Genomic DNA, 20642 nt, shown 5'->3' with positions numbered 1-20642 from the left:
GCTGTTACACAATCACAGAAACAAGAGCCTGCCCTCTTCCTTGACAGTGGGTCTCTGACAGGACAGATACAGAAAGAAACAAAGGAGAAAAGGTTCAAGTTTTGTATGTGGAAAACTTTAATTCCCAAGGGAAAAACACTGGCCAGCAGCTGCACCACAGAGGTGCTGGACTTAAACTGGTTGTTACGCTGTGAGAAAAGCCAGGGTGCCGTAACCGAGAAATGCCCAGTTTCGCCATGGACATCCTGGATACTGACTACTTGGATCTAAAATTCCCATTTAAGAGAAAGGAGCCAGCCCACTGCACAGGACAGGTTTTTAAAGTTCAGTAAAACATAGGGAATAAATACTTGTCTCCTTCTTTGTCAACAGAAACCTTTCATGCTGGAACAAAAACCAGTCAGAGGTCTGGTAAGTGGTTGCAATTTTATTTATTTGTTTGTTTATTAGTACAACCAGGGCTTTTTAGGGCATTATCACTCAACACCTAAAGAGTGACATATCTCATGTGTTTGAAAATGAGTGAGATTTTCACAGTCAACATCTTAAAAGTCTGCTGTTAGGATTAGAGGTAGGTAATTTCTTAATATAAAATTGATATTTGGAAGGTATAAATATTGGTGCAATTATTTTGTCAGTCTAATTTACCTCTACTGGATGTAACTCAAAATGTCTGAGACCAAAATGAGCCTTCAGCGTTGAGTGCCAACACACCCATCAGCATTACTGCACGCCCAGCAGCAGGCCACACATGATGCACACCACCACTCCAACTCCCAGCATCATACAAGGACTCTAGTCCTTCCAGTAAAACCACTGCATCCCCTTTCACTTAATTTTTTTTTCAGGTCCTGCATACAAAGTTGTAAGAGGACCACTCTGATATTATACACTTGACAAGGCAATATCCTGGAATTATTTATTTTCCCGGTTCCTTTGCTGTGATACCTTGCCCTCACTTTGAGTAAACACTTTAAACTCCATCAGCAATAGACAGCCTTGCTCCACAGGCAGCTGTGCAAAATGTGCCTCTTAAAGAGGGCTGTGTGTCAAGAAGGGATGGACTGTCCTTCTGCTTTTTCAGAAGGGGAAGTCAAGCCAGCTGAAACCCAGAGAAAGCTGCATTAGCTCATTTCCTCATTCTGAATGTGTCCAGCAGCAAGTGCGAAACTTGATCCTGACCTATTGCTGCAGGTTCATTAACTGAGCCTTTCTGTTTGAGTCATCAGCAGGCAAATGTGTTAGTGGTTATAATGTGGAGAGTACCCATAGGCTGGGTTAGCAGACAAGGTGCACCAACTGGCTGGTTCCATGGGGCTGGGAGGGGCTGTCTGCTGAGGCAGGAAGGCAGCTCAGCACTAGGCACCACCAGCTGGAGAGCAGGAAGGTCGGACAGGATGTGTGTTTTCAAAATGCCTCAGCACAAAGCCAACCTTGCCCCCTGCTGACATCACCAGCACAAGGTCCCAGAATTGAGTGGGAGCACCTAGATCTGCATGGAGCAATTGTGAAAACACAAGCATGTGCTGCTCTGAATTTATCTGCTGCATTTCAGATTGCTTCCAGGGAATAGACACTCTACTCAAATGAATTTAAGGCTTCAAAATTTTCCTTGAAGATACAACCACCTCACCCACCCAGAGCTGGATTTCTATCTCAAAGGCATGACAGGACCTTACCTCTTTGCTGGAAGAAAGTAACTGTGCTGCAGCATGTTCTACCTGCCTACAGAATTATTGCTAGGACTTGTTGTAAAATACATAAATGTATACTGCATGGACAGTCATGAAAACCATCAGGAAAGTCTTTATTTCTTCATCAGGGAATAAAGTTTACCATTTGTGCATAAAATGCAGTCATCCTAAGCTCATTCCAGTAAAAGAGAAACCTTTAGAATAACTTGCATCTTTAGAGATTATCATACAGCCAGAACTGTACATGTCTTATGGCTTGTGAAACTTTAAAAAAAAAAAAGTACATTAGTCTCTTACACGATGTGGGGCGTAACCAGGACTACAGGGGACTTCAACTGATTGTTGTAGTCACAGAATCACAGAATATCCTGAGCTTTTGACATAGTAGGACTTAGAGCAGCTTGTAGCATGTTTCCATAACTAGTTCTAGATGAACAGAAAGGCATCCCCACAGCCTTCAGAAAAGCTCTCACACAGATCCACAGGACTATTGCCTACAGTAGGACTGCAAGACCAAACTCATCATATATAAACTTGTGATACTCTGATAAAACATGCACTTACTACTTTGAATTAACGGAAGAAACTATAACAAGGTTTAACACTGAAATACTGACCATTTCACAGTCCATCTCATTAATGAGTACTAATCATCAAATGAAACAGTTTATCTTTTATTTAGGAAAAACATATAAATTGTGACAGGTATGACAGGAAAAATTAGTTCAAATATGCAGATACTATTGTCCAATCAACCATTAAAATAGTAACTGAAAATGAATGATTTTTTTTTTCTTCCAAAGTAAAAAAAGTGAACTCTTTACAGAAATTTTTCCTCATTAAAAAAGCTGAGATGCATTCAGGTATGGTGAAATTTAGCTGTATTGGGAAATGTAGACAGCCTCAGCTAAGTCCATAATCATTTTAATACCTATCATCTCCCCAGCATTGCTGCATCATATTTAGTTCTTAAAATATATTCCAAAGTAAAACCAGCCATTCCAAATCTACAGTCATTTTTTGCTTTAAGTCAATTCACAGAACTGCTGAAAAAGTACACATTTATATTTAAAAATACAAAAGGGTTTGTATAGAAGGTATTTCTCTTATACAAAAGGGTTTGAATTGAAGATACTTTTCTTATACAGTTATATTACACAGCTCTAGACAGGCCCAGCAGGCTCTTCTCAGAACCGGATGCTTCTGACAAGGTAAGAAAAGTTACAAAAGTGAGTTAGTTTCATTGCAGCTTTGGATCTTATTACAATTATGAGCAGTTTGTGTTGCATTGTCCAGTACTTTAGGCCTAGATTCCGCAAGCGCGCAGAAGTTGAGTATTGCTCTCAATAAATGTGAGATTAAATGTGTGTGAGTGGTCTCTGTAAGAATTTAGAACAAATATTTACTTTAGTACAAATTCAGTGGATGGCCTAAAGCATCTAAAATCCAAACCACTGCAGCATCCAATTGTGTAGCCATTGCTCGGACAACATTTCTGTCACCTTTAATGGACAAGTGGGAGGGTTTTATATATCTCACTGACTGCAGTGCTTCCCATGACAAATCAGAACTTTTTCTTTAGTATATTTTCTCCTGCCACATTCAGTTTTATGACAAATACCCACAAAGCAGACTTTACTGATTTAATAAGACCACCATTGCTGTGCCTGAAATGCTCAGGGCATAGACAATTGGAATGCTGATTTGTCAGTGCCTGCCACTTTCTACCACATCATTTCATTGTCCCAATGCCACCAGCAGCCTTTCATGCCCCAGGCTGTGTTCATGCTGCATGGATGGAGGGCCATGGCCAAGGCTGTCCCTGGTCTCCAAAAAGCTGGATGGTGCCAGGAGTAAAACCCACAGGCTCCAGGCTTCCCCAGCCACTGCTTCATCTAACTTTATGTTAGATGAAATCAAATCAAATTGCTGAAGTATCAAATACCACACTATGAGGGAAATATCTGGTTTCAAGTATTATCAAAAAACTGAAATGGGAAGAAGTACTACCATTTTCTCTGAATGAAGCACAGAGACTCAAAAACATGTGGGTCAGCATTTTAAACTCAGTGATGTAACAGCATCACTATCACTGTTCTCCATCGCCACAAAAATGTCATTTTTAAGAATAAGTGACGTTAAAAATAGTGTAAGAGACGGACTTGAACATTTTGGCACTGTAAATTAAACTAAGCTTTTCATAAGTTAATGCAAAAGAAAGAAAACTTCTAAAGGAGATCTGTTTGTCATCAAAGCTAATAGCTTTACTGAGTGTCCCAAGCTCAGACAATACTGCAAAAATAGTGAAGAGCTTTTCTGTTCAATTATGATTTGGAAATATATGGGTGTTACCAAGAACAACAATGCTCTTTCCCACAACCATGTCAGAGCTCTTCATAAACACTAATTCCCTCTGCTTTCAGTTGCTCTGCCTCCCAGGTACATAATTATTACACATTTTTATTTTTAGGTCACATTTTTCTAGGACTGACTGTCTCTGAAATTTGAACACAGTGTGCTTTACACTGTATTTGGATAAGAAAGTGAAAACATCCTGCACTTCATATGTGAGAACTGAGACAGATAAAATAATTCACAAGAAAAGGACTGGCACCTTCTGACATTGAGTGTTGTACCCTCTCCTCCCCAAAAGTATAAGAATACTATTCCTTGACAGGCGCTGCCTTCACAAAACACTAAATTCTTTTACCTGGTATTGGTGATGTCTACGACATTGGGTGTGGTTCTTGCTTTATTGGGTGTGGTTCTTGTTTTATTTGAGAATTTTCTTCTTTTTCTGTGTTATCTGTTGAAAAAGCAGTAATGAATGAAGAAAAGGGGAACTTCCCCACCAATTTTGTGGTTGTACTTAATAAGGAAAACTTTATGAAAGCATGAAAAGCATTAATTATCCCTTTAAACTATTAATGATAAATAAAAATGTATTCACAGCAATCTGACTCTAGAAATTACCATTTCCACTTCAATGTAAAGCAGCCTAGGATCTTAGAGAACTCTAGTTTTTAAATAACGGAAATACAATGGCATTAGTAGGACTTGTCTCAATTAGAAACAGACTTATGCATTTTTCTATTTCAATCTGTCCAAAACAAATTCTGGCCCTAGCTAATTTTCTTCTTCAAAGAACAGTATTCCACGGGAAGGTATTATGGTATGTTTAAAAAAAAAATCCAAATTTTATCTTGTTGACTAAAGCATTTATCATCTTTTGAAACAGGTTTTTCATTTCAGGGACGCTTGGAAGTAACTCAAAAGAATCTTGTACCTGTATAGCACTGGATATGTGACCTGGAGCCTGATTCTGTTCTTTTTATAAACAGAGAATATGATGTTGGAAGGAAATTGTTTTTTCCCTGAAGTTGTTTGGAAGGTTTGGGGTGAGGATAATTCATCACTACAAAGCCAAGCTGTTTCACCACATAATCATTTTATACCTTCCAGCCTAGTTCTGAAGTGATTTTGGGTTCTTTATCAATCATATGCCTTTTCACAAAAATATTTCTCTAGTTACAGGGTCTGAATCCAGTTTTGGGTGACAAATTCAAAAACACCCTTGTCTGTCTCTTCCAAACTATCATTTCGAAGGCCCACAGCTAGAATTCCTCCACATGACAGTATTCAGGAATAAGCGTCCTTCTCCCTCATCATCTAACTTTGGCGATCCCACAGAGTTTTGGCATTATTAAGTTATCTGATGTTCCAGCTTTCAGTAACTGTGAGCTTAAAATCTGGAGCTCAGCTCTGCTCTGACTCTAATGCTTGCCTTCCTTCTGTCTTGACTGCTGCAACAGGGTTGATCCATACTCCAAGAAAGACTGTAAAACCCTCGGAGTGAACCTGTAGCTGAGCTTGTAACAGTCATTCTGGTTGAGCATGTTGGCTTGGCTCAGAGTTCAGTGACATGACAGGGAAACTGAAGCAATGGAGATTGGAAAGGGCATTTCCATGGAAAAGGGTACAGAAAAACAGGAGTGCTGAGGTTTGCTGCTTTCTTTTTTGGGGCCACATAAGCAGGATTAGGGAATGAATTGAAGTTGAGAGTCTTAAAGTGCTGATGCACAGCAGGCTCCGTTCCAGGGCTGTTGGCTATGTTGCCATCAAGCTGCCATGGACACATCACAGAGCCCCTCTCAGGACCACCTGACATGAAGGCAGCACCCTGGCAAACTACCACAGCACCTCAGATCCTCTGTGCCAGCCACAGCAGAGGCAGGCATGGCCGTCCAGGGCCATGCCTGACAGACTGGGGTATAGCAAAGGCAACATTTACAGGAGCAGGGCACACAGCAGACACCAGCATCCCAACTCTCATGTCAATTCTGTATTCCTGAAGACCACATGCAAAAGCACAGGGGGGGATACAAAATCTACAGCCTTCTTAGTCTCACATATATAAACATATTAGGAAATATTTTTTCACCAAAAGGGTTGTCAAGCTCTCCAACAGGCTGCCCAGGGAAGTGGTGGAGTCACCGTCCCTGGAGGGATTTATAAGCCGTGTGGATGTGGCACTTGGGGAGACGGTTTAGTGGTGGGCTTGGCAGTGCTGGGGGAACACTTGGATTTGATGTTCTTAGATGGCTTTTCCGACCTAAATGATTGTATGATCCTATCTGAAACAGAAACAACCCAAGTATATTCTTGGACAATAGGAAAGCTGGATGTTTTTCAGAGCTTAAGTTCTGGAAGAACAACAATATTCCCCTCCCTTGCCCTCAACATGGTATATCAATACGGCATTCAGAGTTCCTGATGATGGCAATCACTCACTTGCATCAATTGTGGAAATTACTGCACTGAATAATTAGATGCATCACTCAGGATATGAACAATCACTCAGAGCCTATCGTCATGACTCAAGTGAACAACAGTTCATAAAACTCCTTTGTAAAATTACTTGAATAATAACATTTGCACAGACTATTTTTCCCATGATGCAGCATGATATTAATATAGATGAAAAAATGTCCTGGAAACCAATAAAAGACCTGACTTCAAAAAAAAAGGTAAACTTTGTTCAACACTACTTAAAAATATTTGTTGATAATAACTGAAGAACACTTACCTCCTAGAGATACTTCTATTCCGCTTGTTTCAGCTGGCTCTTAAATGAAAACATTACAGTCAAATGAATATGAATATAGTTTCAACATGATGAATCAGATTAGGGAAATTAAGTTTTCCCTGAAAAAAAGCAACTAATTTTTGTTTTAACAATCAGACTTGTATCTTTTTGTCTGAGATAAATTTGTGTAACTTTCTACAGTCTGCAGCAAATTATAAACAATCCCAAACATTTATTACATTCAACTACCTAACACTTTCTCTTCAAAGAATGGTTTACCTTGACAGACATACCACCAAGTTGCAGCACAATGTAATGTGCAGTTGCACAGAATACACCCCGTTCAGAGCAGCTTGAAAAAAGAGTCATCAGTCCTGATGAACACTGTCTTTGATGGTGAGTATTGGGGGAGAGTGGGAAAATGCAGAATACAGGACAAGAAGTATGTTTTAATTCCATGATGAGTTTTCTATTATCTCTGCATGGTTTATAAATGAACAGGTTCTGGGAAAGCCATTTAACCTTTTTAACACTGCAGCTGAGTTAAGGACAGACAGACTACATCAACCGCATAGACCATCAGCAGCTGATTTCCTCCCTCCCACACCTTCACATATAAAAAGATGAGCCAGTAGTTTCCTTTATAATAATTTTCATCATACAAGTGTCCCTTACTCTTAAAATGTTTACATAATGTTTTCTCTTCGTTTCCCAATTTCTTCCTGTAATGGTTTATTCAGTCAATTGCAAAAGTTTTTCCCACACTATACCAACTTGGGATACACAGTTTTAAAAGGTCTGTGAACATTTAAAAGCTATACTGGATCAAAATGAAGTTGTTCAACCATGTTTACTCCAGTTATTAATAGTACAAAGCTGAGTTCTCCCTTCGGACTAAGACAGGTGATATGTGTGCAGTCCAGACACAGTCTAGCATGAGTTACAGGTCTGCAGCAGGCAGAAATTCCATCCAGACCCCATTGCCAGTTATGCAGGCAAACTTCACTTGGCTGAACATCTATTTGGTTCAGACATGCACACATTTGAGTTAAGAAGACATCAATAAATGGATACCGAATTGGCTTTATATATTGCCCCCACTAATCCTTCTTTTCAGCTCACTCATCATCTGCAAAAATCAAATCAAGGAACATACCAATGACAAAGCTCGAAGAAAGTAGAGGCTCTTCCCATTAAATTATTAATATTTAACAGCTACAAAAGTCCCTGTTGCACACAATCTATCAAAATGATATGGCTCATCATGAGCAGTGTATACCCAGGACTTGACTATTAATGTCATCTACCAATGAGCTGGAGAACTCCATAACCCACCCCTCCTGCAAGGACATACGTCATGCTCTGCATCACCTGGTAGTCCTGGGGCTGTTGCTGTTGGTGATGCTTCTGCTTCAGCTTTTTCCATCAGATCTAAGATTAGACATGATCACCGTTTAACTTCACAATGAAAATGGTTCACACGTAACACAAGGGCAACCTTTGAATCTGCAAATCCTGAAACTTGTCACATGAACAAGTTACTAACACTTGTGATTGAGCTGCTGTTCAGTATATTGTTACAGAAAAAACGTTCCCTATTTCACCTGCAAGCACCAAAAATTTCAAGTTTCCACATATTCTTCATATGAAGAATAAAGCATCATACCTATGAGCAGTAGGCTCAGAGCCTTTCATTCACCTTGGTATCCATCAGTATAAGATCATTTTGATCATAATTAGTGGACACAGATAATGCCCAAACCCCACACGGTCAATGACCAGCCTGCTCCCCCAGCCCCAGCACATGCTGACAAATTGGCCATGGCACTTCAGCTAAGTACATTTGCCTCTCTAAACAGTTACCGTTTCAGCAGAATGCAGAATTTTTCACTGGAACAGGGTTGTGCGGCTACTGTAAAGTTCTTGCTTACTAACAGCTACTGTGATGGATCTAAACGTGTAAGTCTGTTGCTAGGTCAGGATCCTAAATCTCTTTGGTACTCTGCAGCTGAAAAATACAAACTCAGTGTCTTGCATTTTCATATGAAAGTTATGCTGATCTTACACTGTTTAAATGTAAATTTACCCCCATGCCCTCAAGTTAACTGTATATGCATGATTACTCAGAAAATCTTAATAAGAAAGACACAGACAGTTATACTGAGACCTTAATGACTATGGAACCTCTGTCACTAAGCCACAATGTAGAAAATTAATCTTGGTAGGTTACAAAAATACATTTGTCATCAGTGTCTCATAAATACTTACGATTGTTAATCACAAGTCCTGGAAACGGTCTGAAAAAGAAAAAAAAACAAAACAAATTACTGATTCTAAAAGGCACTGCATGGGGTGTCCTCCCAGTGCAACCTCCCCACACTTTCTGTAACAGAGGTCATGCTAAAAGTAAAAAACAAAGTCAAATAAAACAGATGGAATAGCAGCTCTTGGGCGCTGTGGTTGTTCAAAACTAGTGTTTTGAAAAGTAACACACAAAGGAAGAGCTAAACCCTTCCCTTGGTCACCACTAGTTAACAAGGGGTCATCTCTTCTCTAGAGCTTCATTCAACAACACACATCAAAGTACCATGTTTGGTTAGAACATGTCATGATTAAGGGCTGAGAATTCAGACCCCCTAGTAAAATATATTTAAGAAATTTCTCTCTCTAAAGATAAACTGAAACTTTTAGACTCCTACAAAGTCAACTATGATTTGAGGAGTTACATAAACTGATACATTTTTATTTTCAACTCCTCCTTAGTGCGATTCAAAAGTTTCATCTATTCTGCTTCATGCATACAAATTAACTTTGTATATATGTGTGTTTTATATACATCTGTGGAAATATACACATATAAATGAAATTCCGTTATACTGTAATTGGACAATACTGTATTTTAAAATCCTGTAGATATGCTCATTTTGTAGGGAAAAAATTATCAAAGAATTTACCTGAACTCAAGATTCTTAACACAACTGGAATATTTAAAAATACTAATAGTAATACTAATACAAATATACTATTTACTGTTAAGAGCCAACAAGCTCTGGACTTCATTCATGCTAGAAACATCTGGACTTTATTTGACCTGATATATTGTTATCCAAAAGAACCTCTCACTATTTAAAGATGCACTGCTACTTCTATTCTCTCACATTTCAATTTATTCCAGCTACAGGGCTGTGCTCACAGCACCTGCACAATCTAATCAACAGCAACTACATACCGAATGACAGTAAACTTGATAAGTTCTGCTGATTCCAAAATCTTCTCCATCGAGCTGATTTCCAGATAACTGGGCGCTTTAAACACCACGCCGGGAGGCAACCCCTCCACCACCACACACCCAGGGTTGGTAGTGATTTTTCTGTATGGAACTTTCACAGGAAAATTCATACCAGTGGCTTCACCTAAGTGAGAGAGGTCATGTTTATTTTCAAACCTTATAATATTTATGACTACACTGAAGAAAAAAGTCCTCAGATGATTAACAAACACAATGCAAACCCAAGCTTTCTATCAGATCTGAAATTATGAACATTCACTTGACAATGAAAGAAATAGAGGTGTTGGATTACATTCATGAACATTAGTCACAATTCCAACTCTGACTGCTCACCATATGAAGAACACAGATTCTGCTTTTACTAAAAAAAAGTATAGAACGTGGTATAAAAGGAAATAACTACATGAAGGAAAACAAAGCATTTCCTGCAAGGCCATGAAAAGCAATTCAACACAGCACAAGTGAAGGAATTTTAGATAAAGAAACTCAGGTCATTACTGCTGTACAATCCAAAGTAAAAAATCCAAACAAAACTATACACAGCAAAAAGCTTATGCTGCATTTTTAAAATTACTCTATTCCCAAGTATTATGAGTTTGGGATTATGAAGCCCTGAGAAGAACCATGCAAAATAAATACTTTATCCATGTTGACACAGAAAGAAACAGGAAAGGGGAGGGGAACCATGAAGCAATCTAGACTCTTATGATTTTATTGTTTAAAGCTACCTACATCACTTACAAAAGATTCTTTTCTAAGTCAAAGCACAACATTCATATACAATTCTCAAATTTGTTCATTTTAATGATCACATATATAATTCACTGTAAGTGAATACTCATTCAGTAACTTCCGTATCAACATTTATTACACCCACACCTATGTAAAAACGGGGAGTAAGAAGCAATTACCAAATTTCTGGCTAAAAAGATCATTTACTTGCTCTCTCAATTGTCTGGTCTTTTCTACTTTTGACGGTCGCTCACTGTCATCTGGAAGAAATTGTTAGAATAGCATGAGAATTAAGCACGAATTTTTTTACCCCTGAAGCTTGCTTATCCCTGCGTATTTACTTAAAGCAGATACATCTGAAGGCTTCAAAACAGGTGCTGTCTTTGCTCCTCATTTTATCAGTAACACAGAATTGTAGAAATACACAAAAATAGATGGTTATTAAGAAATCACAGAATCCTAGAATGATTTGGTTTAGAAGGGACCTTAAAGCTCATCCAGTTCCACCCCCCTGCCATGGGAAGGGATACCTCCCACTAAAGCAGGTTGCTCCAAGCCCCGTCCAACCTGGCCTTGGACACTTCTAGGGATAAACCTAGGTTTACTGTCTAGAGATGATTTTGTAAACTTAATCTGAACCAACAAATTGTATTTTATTTTCTTAAAGAACATAGAATGGTGGGGAAAGGCAAAAGCAAAGTGACCATTCAATAAGATGGCCATTTCTCATGGTTTCCAGTGAATTCCAATGGATGTACTATATGCCTGAGAAAGCAGTAATCAGTGTTAAGACCAAGCAGTTCAGTCTGAGTGATTATTCAGTTCAGTCTGAGTACTGACCTCTTGAATTTGCCAAGAATTGCAAATCAGTATTTCATTTATTGCATGAGAAAAATGTGAATACTTCTTAACTAGTTGTTGGACCAAGAATATTCTAAAGATGTGACTGAAGAGATATTAATGAGTGTTAGAAAATATTTAACACCTCGATAAAAACAAAATGCTAAATTATGCTCTTTGTTGACTGTACTTGCATTTCAGTGAACCAGCCGGACAGTAGGAAAAACTTCATTGAACAAAACAAATGTCATGAAGAATATAAGCACAAATATTATGACATGAAACCAGCCAGTATAGACACTTGGTATAGTTACTTGAATCATGTTCAGGTCTTCAGCACCAGCGGTTGTGTTCACCACTGTGTTTGTTGTGGTTCTTGTTGTATTGGCTACATCAGATGAATTAGTTTTCCGTAAAAGGACTAATTCAGAAAACATTTACAGAGAACTCAAAATTTTCAATCTCTTAGATAAAGAAAATATTGCAAAACAACAGATATTGGCAAAGTTTTCAAAGAGAATCCAGCTTCAAAATAGGAGCATTTATTCCAAGACCCACCTACCTACCTGACACAATTTTCTACTGGCTACCTGCATGCCCATCTCTTAAGCATTTGTCATTTAGATGACCTACATATTATGAGCAAATAATTTATCTCTAGACCAGAATTACTCCTGTGAATCATATATTGCTGGCTACATTTTGATAAAAAACAGTAAAGAATACATCAGATGCATGATTATTGTGAATAACTTTAAGAAATTAATACTCCCTTGCTAGAACTATATTTAAACTGTGATTGGTAAGTGCATTTCCCATCTTAAAAACAATCAATCAAGCAAACGAACCAAGCAACTCCAATGTAGAATGAATCTTTCAGGAATTTGTTAACACCATACAGTTTTTATAATCTATATTTAATCCTTGAAAGAAACTGTTACATAGAACATGAAACAGTTGCAAAACTCACTTGAGGGGTTTCTAGCAGAACTTTCTTTAACAGCTGCCTCCAACATCTCAGGCCTGCAAACAGATCCAACATTTCATGTACAACAATAAAATTACATCATCAACATTAAAGAAAATGTAATTTTCTAGTATTATTTTATTAAAGACAGGAACTAAGTGATATCCTCTCAGCCAAACCGATGGTCAAGAATGCAATGACTTGAGAGGCTCCATAACTTCTTAGAATCACAGAATGGTTCGGGTTGGAGGAGACCTTAAAGCCCATCCACTTCCACCTCCTGCCATGGGCAGGGACATGTTCCTCTATCCCAGGTTGCTCCAAGCCCCATCCATCTTGGCCTTGGACACTTCCAGGGATGGGGCATCCTCAGCTTCTCTGGGCAACCTGTGATAGGGCCTCACCACCACCCTCACTGGGAAAAATTTCTTCCTAATATCCAGTCTAACCCTGCCCTGTCAATTTAAAGCCATTCCTCCTTTTTCTATCACTACATGCCCTTGTAACTTCTCTTGCCACTGTTTCGACACTGGCACATGGCTATCCAAACCTGTTTTAGACAAGAAAATTCTTAACACACCCCACTATATGAATCTCCACTTCTCAGCTCTTAGTACACAGCCAGCAAGCTTTATGAGTAACCTGTAAGTGCTCCCTGCAGTAGGAACTAAACCAGTGATGTGATAATTGTAATGAGCTAAGAAATCTGGACTTGTTCTTCCTCTCACAACAGCCTCTAAGAGTCTTTCAGAACAAAGAGAGTATTGTATCTTGCTCTACCTCTACAAGAGTTTTCTGGCCATTTCCTCAATTACTAAATATATTCCAGCGTGTATTTTATAGAGTAATTCAGCAACTTCCCAACACAATTTCATTTTTTGGTCTACATTTCAATACTCATAGAACAGATTACCAAAGACATATATGGGAGTCTTACTTTTTAATAATGAATTTTATTTTAGATTTGTTTCTCAGGATCTTCTCTAGTCTTGGAATTCCAAAAGTTGAAGGTTGGCGGAAAGGTACCCCCTCAGGTAGTCCTTCCACGTAGAAAACGTCCGGGAAGGATTCAAACAGTGAAAATGGCACCTTCACTGGTTTACTGAGTCCTAGCGCTTCCCCTGAAATGCAACAGAGCAAATAAGCTACCAGTTAGGTAACTCATGTGTATAGAAATAGAAAACCTCTGGTATAAATGGTATAGCATAGTTGGCACATATATAACTAGATTAGGCAGAACCAGTAGGCTTGCCTTTTTTGGTGACAGCTATGAATAGGCACAAAGAAAATTAACAGTTTCAAACATAACTCATTCTGTAGCAGTAAATCTCATCATGATTTACTGAAAATTAGTAATTGGTAGCCAGTTCATGCCACTGGCTTGGTCTGCATACGAGACTATCCCATATGTATCTCACTTTGTTACAAGCCATGCATTCTGTCTCTGCCTCTTCTAGAGAACAGTACTAAGGGCAGTGAGATTAGTGCTCTTGTTCAAAAACCTGCACTCAGAAGAGTAATCAGAAATCATTACTTCCAAAACTCATTAGTTTCCAAACAGTCTGCACTAGAGGAAGTGCTGGAATACGACAGTGCACGCCTCTCCAGATACGATCCGTAACGCATTGAGTCCTGCAGAGTCATACAAAGTCCCATTCATAAGCAGAGTGAAGAAAGCTTAAAAAGATGTGTCAGGATGTGGATCACTGTATCTGTGGGTCATTAAAAAATTCATAACCCAGCTACAACTTCTCCATTTCCAAATCCAAATAAAATAATAGTGGAAATGAGACACAGGATTGCAAGCAAGTACATGAGAATGAACGCAGATGGGAAACTGTGTAGGGCACACAAGAATTGCAGGACCTCTGGAATAAACGTGAACATCTCTCATAAATCTAACTGCATGTTCATAAGAAAGGCTTCTCAGTAAAAAAGAATCAATAAACTTACCACATTTTTCATTAAAAAGATCTTCGACTCTCTGCTTTAAGTCACTAATTTTGGCATTCCATGCCTCTGCCAGGAGGAAATTGAAAGAATTAAATCAACGCTCACACAATGAATCAGTCTTCAAAGAATATTTTAAAAAATGCTTAATAAATTATTACGTTTGATAACTGATTTACCATGGCAGTAAAATGTGCAAAATGGCTTTCATTCTGCAAAACTATATTCACATCAATCCTCATTTTCCTGAAGCTTTGAAAGATAGTGCTATGAGATAAAGCAAGGGCTATTAAAATTAATCCAAGAGTGATCTAAATTTACAGTACTAGGCAGTATAAAATTTACTCATCTGAACCACCACCCAAAATAGTGGCAGAAAACTATTCACATGTTCAGTGACACAGCTCTGAAACGCACACCTCTCTCCTGAGATCTATAATCTCTAGCCCAGTTTCTACTTCAGTGGGTGAAATCAGATGTCCATCAAGATAAACATTTTGTTTCTGACAGCCATCAGAGAAATTACAGTCACAGAATCACAGAATATGCTGAGTTGGAAGGGACACACAAGGATCATCAAGTCCAAATCCTGGCCCTGCACAGGACTATTCCAAAGAGTCACACAACGTGCCTGAGAGTATCATCCAAATGCTCCTTGAGCTCTGTCAGCCTTGGTGCTGAGAGAGCACTGGGGAGTCTGCAAAGTGCCCAACCATCCTCTGGGGGAAGAACCTTTTTCTAAGATCCAACCTAAATCTCCCCTGACATAAATTCATGCCATTCCCTGGGTGCTTTTTACTTGAGGCTGCACTAAGTGGTCTATGGTTGGTCTACAAAACTAAAAACTCAGTTTAAAGTTAAAAAAAAAAAAAAGCCTAGGTCTAGCAATAGCGAGCAAGTCCAAAAAAACTGAACACAGCTCTGAGTATGAATAACACCCATGTCAAAAGGAGCAGTCATTCCAAATCAGTATCTTATATGCTTTCTCAACTGGCTCAGTAGGAGTAAAGTATTCCTTTCTTTCACATTTTTTGACCATAACGCTAAAAAGAAAGCATGTGGGACAAAAAAGAAAAAGCAAATAACAACAAACTTTTGTATATATATATATATATATATATATATATATATATATATGTGTATAAAAGTAAGGATGCTGAAAAAAAGGTTTACTGAGACAGAATTGCTTACAGTTACTCTGAGTGCACTCATCTTATTTGACTACAAAGAATTTATCTGAGTTGCAAATTGATGCTGCTTTCAATACAGAGACTCCTGTGCCAGAGTACTGCACAGACAGGTCTGGGCCTTTAAGCCCAAAAAGCTCCAGCCAACACTCAGGAACACAACTATATGGCTTCCAGTCCTGTCCAGCTTTTCCTTTATTGATTTTACAAACTTGGACTAGGCAGTCATGCATAACTAGCTCTGACAGAGCATGGCTTACCAATGTTTGTTCAAATCCTTCCTGGTTCCTACAGGAATGGTATGCCTCCACAGTGATGTCAATATTTCAGATTTGTTGAGTGCTTATGAAATTTATGCACTATATCAGATCTTAGCTGGGTTTATGCACTTTGGTGGTACTTTGCACCAGAAAAGTCCTTCAAGGGTCTGAAGCATCATGCAGTAAAGACCAGCAAAATCCTAACGGGCCTGACCAAACCCAAAGATCTAACGGACCTGTGCTGCATTCTCCATACATCATTTAGGATTTTTCTAATGCATATTATTACTCCACATGATGAAGAACTGAATGTATGTGAAAGCAAGAGCTTCAGTCATTCACTAACTGTACAACACAACACGAATGTGAAATATCTGATATGTAATCAGAATGTTCCATACCAATATTAAAAGAATGCATCTGTGCCAATTCCCACAACACTTACGAAAAGAGAAGTCTTTTCCTTGTAGCTTGAAATTTATACTGGAGCCATTGGTTTGAGAATTAGTTTGAGTCCTTGTTGTTTGTGTTTTATCAGGACCTGTGAAGAGACATTACATATATACATGCAGAGAGCAGAAGCAAGACATCATACAAAAACAACACATCAAAGCTGATTACTAGAGAAATCTTAACTTCTGAATTAAGAGTAGAATAAAAAAACCCCCTTAAGAAGTTCTTGTAGGATTGTATTTAAGCATTTGATACTACTGATCACATTTGTCATTTCTCTGCCCATGGGCTACGTCAGTTCCCACACCTCTGCTTGCAATAATGGGCCAAGCAAGCTGTCAAATTCCAACATTCCACATAAGCATCATCTACACAGAATCCAGTATTATTCAGAAACAAAAAATAAAACTTTCTATATTAAAGTGTATCTGGAGCCTTGAAATGAAAGAGTTTGCTACATGAGGCAGGTGTACAAGTTATTTATGGACTACAAAAGCTGAGAAGAACAGAAAAGATAAGAAGAATAAAATAGAAGAGCATCAGAAGAATGCTTAATGATATTTCTTCCATACTTCCATCAACAGTAACTTCAATCTCTGGGACATTTGAATTGCGTGCAGGACTTCGCGACCTTTTGGAACTCCCTGGACTCGTTGCTGGAAGCCAAGAGAACACAAGGTGTAAAGCACAAACCCTTTACAATATATATCCTGCACAGTTAACAAAAAAAACCAGCTGTATTCCAAAAATTCCAACAGACCGAACTAAGTACACTGTAAACCCTGAACAACACAGTGATGCTCACAGTCCTAAAAAGTAGGTTTAGTGCTCTTGAAAAAGGCAGGTATTATAGCTAAATTTTCATGCCACTAATTCAGAAGAGAAGACTTCATTGTTTCTAAGGATGAAGGACAGGTTTGGTACTTTTTATTATCTAAATAACAAAAAATTATTAACATCTGAATTTTTTATAGGCAACTTCAAGGACTTTTTTTTTTCTCATAAAATATAATTTTTACTTACTGCAGTTCACAGCTCTCAGTTAAATATGGTTTAAGCCATTAAAAGCAAAATAAAAGTTGTCAAAATTGCGTAAGTTCCATTTTCCATACTAGGATAGTCAATTTAAAAAAACAGATAAATTTATGGATTATATTTTTCAAATAATAGCATTTGAACAGGCTACTATGCTAGATCATCTTAATGCCCTTTTTTTGCAACACCTGTATTTTTCAACCACAAAGATCTTTCAGTCTGCTAGGGAAGAAACCAAGTATTTAGGAATTGATGGCAGCAAATTGTTTACCTTTTGTGTATTTTTTATTAGCCAGTTTTCGAGACAAATAGGAATTGAGAAGCTCAGGCCTAGAAGTTGGACAGAACACAACCTGATCAATTACAAGTCAAATAATACAGCAAAATGTTAACATTTCTTGGAATTCAGTTGAGTTCCAACACACATAACATCAGCTTTTTACAATAAAATTCTGCTAGAAGCATAGATGACTCTCCCTCTACTGTAAGCAAAAAAAAAAAACCCAACCATAAAGCTACATTTTCTCATCTGTAATTTTATTTTGAGTCTATTTTAAGTAAAAATAATAAAGAAAAAGAAAAGAAAAATAAGAAAAAAAGCTTCTAGGTACAAGACCATTTCCCCTTCCCTAGATCCTTGATGCATGAAACACCCAATTTATACATCTACAGAAATTTAATGAGGAATGTATGTCCTTTTATGAGACAAAACATATGTGCAAAATGGTCTTTCTGTTTCATGGAACCAGAATTTAGGTAGCATTTAAAGCCTAAAGTTGCTGGGAATAAAATCAAATAACTTCAAAATCATGAGTAAAAATAACTGAATTGCAAACATACTTTTTAATAACAAATTTGATTTTGTCACTCGCACGGATAATTCTTTCAAGGCGTGGAATTCCAAACCATGTGGGACTCCGGAAGGGGATTCCATCTGGCAAGCCTTCAACGCACAACTGTGCAGGATTTGACTCAAATATAGCGTAGGGAACTTTCACTATCTCTGAAATCCCCAGAGCTTGGCCTGAAAATAAAGATTAAATGATAGATTACACACTCAAATGGGTGGAATTTTATCTCAAGTGACTTTATTAACCTTCGCTTACAGAAGCTCTGTTACTCAGAGCTAATAAAAAACCCCAAACAACAGAAATATCTAAATAGATTTAAACAGATTTCCTATTATTTTCTGTAGAATAACTGCAAATGGGGACTTGGTCCATCTTGTTACAGGTAACATCTAAGCCTGCGGTGTCTAATATTTTCTTTTAAGAACTTTTTTTCATCCAAAAGCTTTTGTGCACATACCATCATCTCTTGTCACACAACTGGAAAAATTATGGCCTAGGATGTTGCTATAAAAATATTTATGTCAGTTACAGGATAAAGTCAGTAAAATATAGGTAAGAGGAGTCAAGATTTCCATATCTGTCCTAGTATATTTCTGATGCTTAAGTAAATACAGTAACGTTTAAACAGAGTTTTAAAATGCAGCAGCATTACAGAACGGTTCATTTAGCATTTAACTTACCAAATTTCTTACTAAATAACTCTTCTACTTGGTTTCTTAGGTTTGTGATCTTGGCATTCCAATCTTCTCTCTCTGAAAACCAGAAATAGATATGTCAGAGAATGACTCAGTTCTAGGTACAGAGGTACATTTGAACACATTTCTTACAACATAAGAACTTGAAAACTATCAACACAATCACATCTGAGGAGACAAGGATACGCAATGAATAATGATTACATGCAATTCCTTCTATATAATGGAAAATCTGTTTAAATATAGTTACAAAATTCAAACACTGACCCAAGTGGGAGAACTTGTTTTTCAGAGCCTTTAGATGCAGGAAGAAACTATTTTAGTGGCTCTTACAAAGTTAGAATTAATTAATCATAGCGTATAATAAATAATACTCTTTAGAGTAGAAGATGAGGATTTAAAGACTGCTTTGCTAAACATTTTGATTAGCATAAAAAAATCATCTTCAGTCGTATTCTCTATCGTAAATAAAAGCCAATTACAGGAGTGCTAACTAGCACAGACAATTTGTAGCTTAGATAGAGAAGAAAGCAAAGGATGTGGTATAAAAAGCACTTCTTTTCTAACAAATGGCGTCATACTTCACGTTTCATCACTAACCACAAATAACAAATAACTGATACTGAGTCAAACCCATTCTTTCCAAGCTGTGGAATGCATGCAGGAAGGAAGCTATACAGAAATTTTTTGTTTCCAAATCCTATTTTTGACTCAGAAATTACCTAACTTGCTTAGTTCTAGTGTCTTATACTTCCATGGCAAGATGCATTATTATTTTTTGCAGTCTGGCCTACTTATTTGATAGATTTCACAGGTATTTAAAATCTGCATGTGTGTAGTCTCAGTGGCAAAGCAACTAGAGTAATTTACTTTAAAACACTGAAGTGTTATTCATAAACTATCTGTTGAGAGCACAGGATTAATTTTGCAAAAGAATAATATTTTGCTTAAAAGAAGTCTAATATTCTTTAGCAACATCAAGTTTGCAACTACAGTAGGAAGATCCTCGGTCTTTGTCTGGGAAAGTGGTTTTCACTGGTCTTTAAGCCCAGGAGAACATTTGCTGTGTTTGCCTGTCTGATATCAAACCTTGGACCCTAGAAAGCTTTGTGAGCACTGGTAATTCCATAATCACTTATTAGTTAGTGAAAGATACAGTGAAATAACCAGTAAAAAAAAATAAAATATTCTGAACATTCAGTCTGAGGTTTAAGAATCATCATCACTACTTACCTTTCAGAGAGAACGTCATTAGCTGTTTTTTTACTGCTGTCACTGGCACCTGCTGTTACGACTTTGAAAAAACCTCAGACTCAATGCTGCCTTTTCCTCTGCTCTGTGAACCCTACCTTTTCTACTGAGCTACCCACTTACTGAATATGAGTTTTTTCCTAAAATCCAAATAAAATCCACAATACGTTGTGATGATATAAGACAACTACCGCTTACATGATTATTAAATCATATTCCTTTTTTTTCTCCTTCACATGAGCTATGTATGTGGAAAAACATACGAAGCCCTGGATATCCATTTGTGTTATTATTACAAGCAGATTCATACACCTCTAAAACTCAATGAGATATGGATGGCATATTCCTGCAG

The 20642-nt window shown here is 37.7% G+C and overlaps 1 protein-coding gene across 2 annotated transcripts in view; it reads right to left on the bottom strand.

The window, feature by feature from the left end:
* Window positions 1–2348: 2348 nt before the first annotated feature.
* GTF2I (general transcription factor IIi) overlaps window positions 2349–20642 on the bottom strand; it is an 87785-nt gene continuing 69491 nt past the window's right edge. The window contains exons 27-41 of one of the 2 annotated variants that reach the window (XM_018076722.2): window positions 19025–19096; window positions 18334–18517; window positions 17765–17823; window positions 17031–17114; window positions 16451–16546; window positions 14562–14627; window positions 13546–13729; window positions 12612–12664; window positions 10981–11061; window positions 10010–10193; window positions 9049–9077; window positions 8152–8211; window positions 6781–6819; window positions 4405–4500; window positions 2349–2897 (exon numbers count right to left, since the gene is read on the bottom strand). In XM_018076722.2, coding sequence (XP_017932211.2) covers window positions 4421–4500; window positions 6781–6819; window positions 8152–8211; window positions 9049–9077; window positions 10010–10193; window positions 10981–11061; window positions 12612–12664; window positions 13546–13729; window positions 14562–14627; window positions 16451–16546; window positions 17031–17114; window positions 17765–17823; window positions 18334–18517; window positions 19025–19096 — 1271 coding nt within the window. In that variant the 3' untranslated portion in view covers window positions 2349–2897; window positions 4405–4420. Of the gene's footprint in view, window positions 2898–4404; window positions 4501–6780; window positions 6820–8151; window positions 8212–9048; window positions 9078–10009; window positions 10194–10980; window positions 11063–12609; window positions 12665–13545; window positions 13730–14561; window positions 14628–16450; window positions 16547–17030; window positions 17115–17764; window positions 17824–18333; window positions 18518–19024; window positions 19097–20642 lie in introns of both variants that reach the window. The other variant, XM_029961335.1, reaches the window with a different exon arrangement.

The sequence above is a fragment of the Manacus vitellinus genome, unplaced genomic scaffold (assembly GCF_001715985.3).
Source record: "Manacus vitellinus isolate BGI_N305 unplaced genomic scaffold, ASM171598v3 scaffold_32_pilon, whole genome shotgun sequence".
Classification (NCBI taxonomy): Eukaryota; Metazoa; Chordata; class Aves; order Passeriformes; family Pipridae; genus Manacus; species Manacus vitellinus.
Note: the sequence above shows the minus strand (reverse complement) of the source record. Positions and strands in the feature narration are given on the sequence as shown.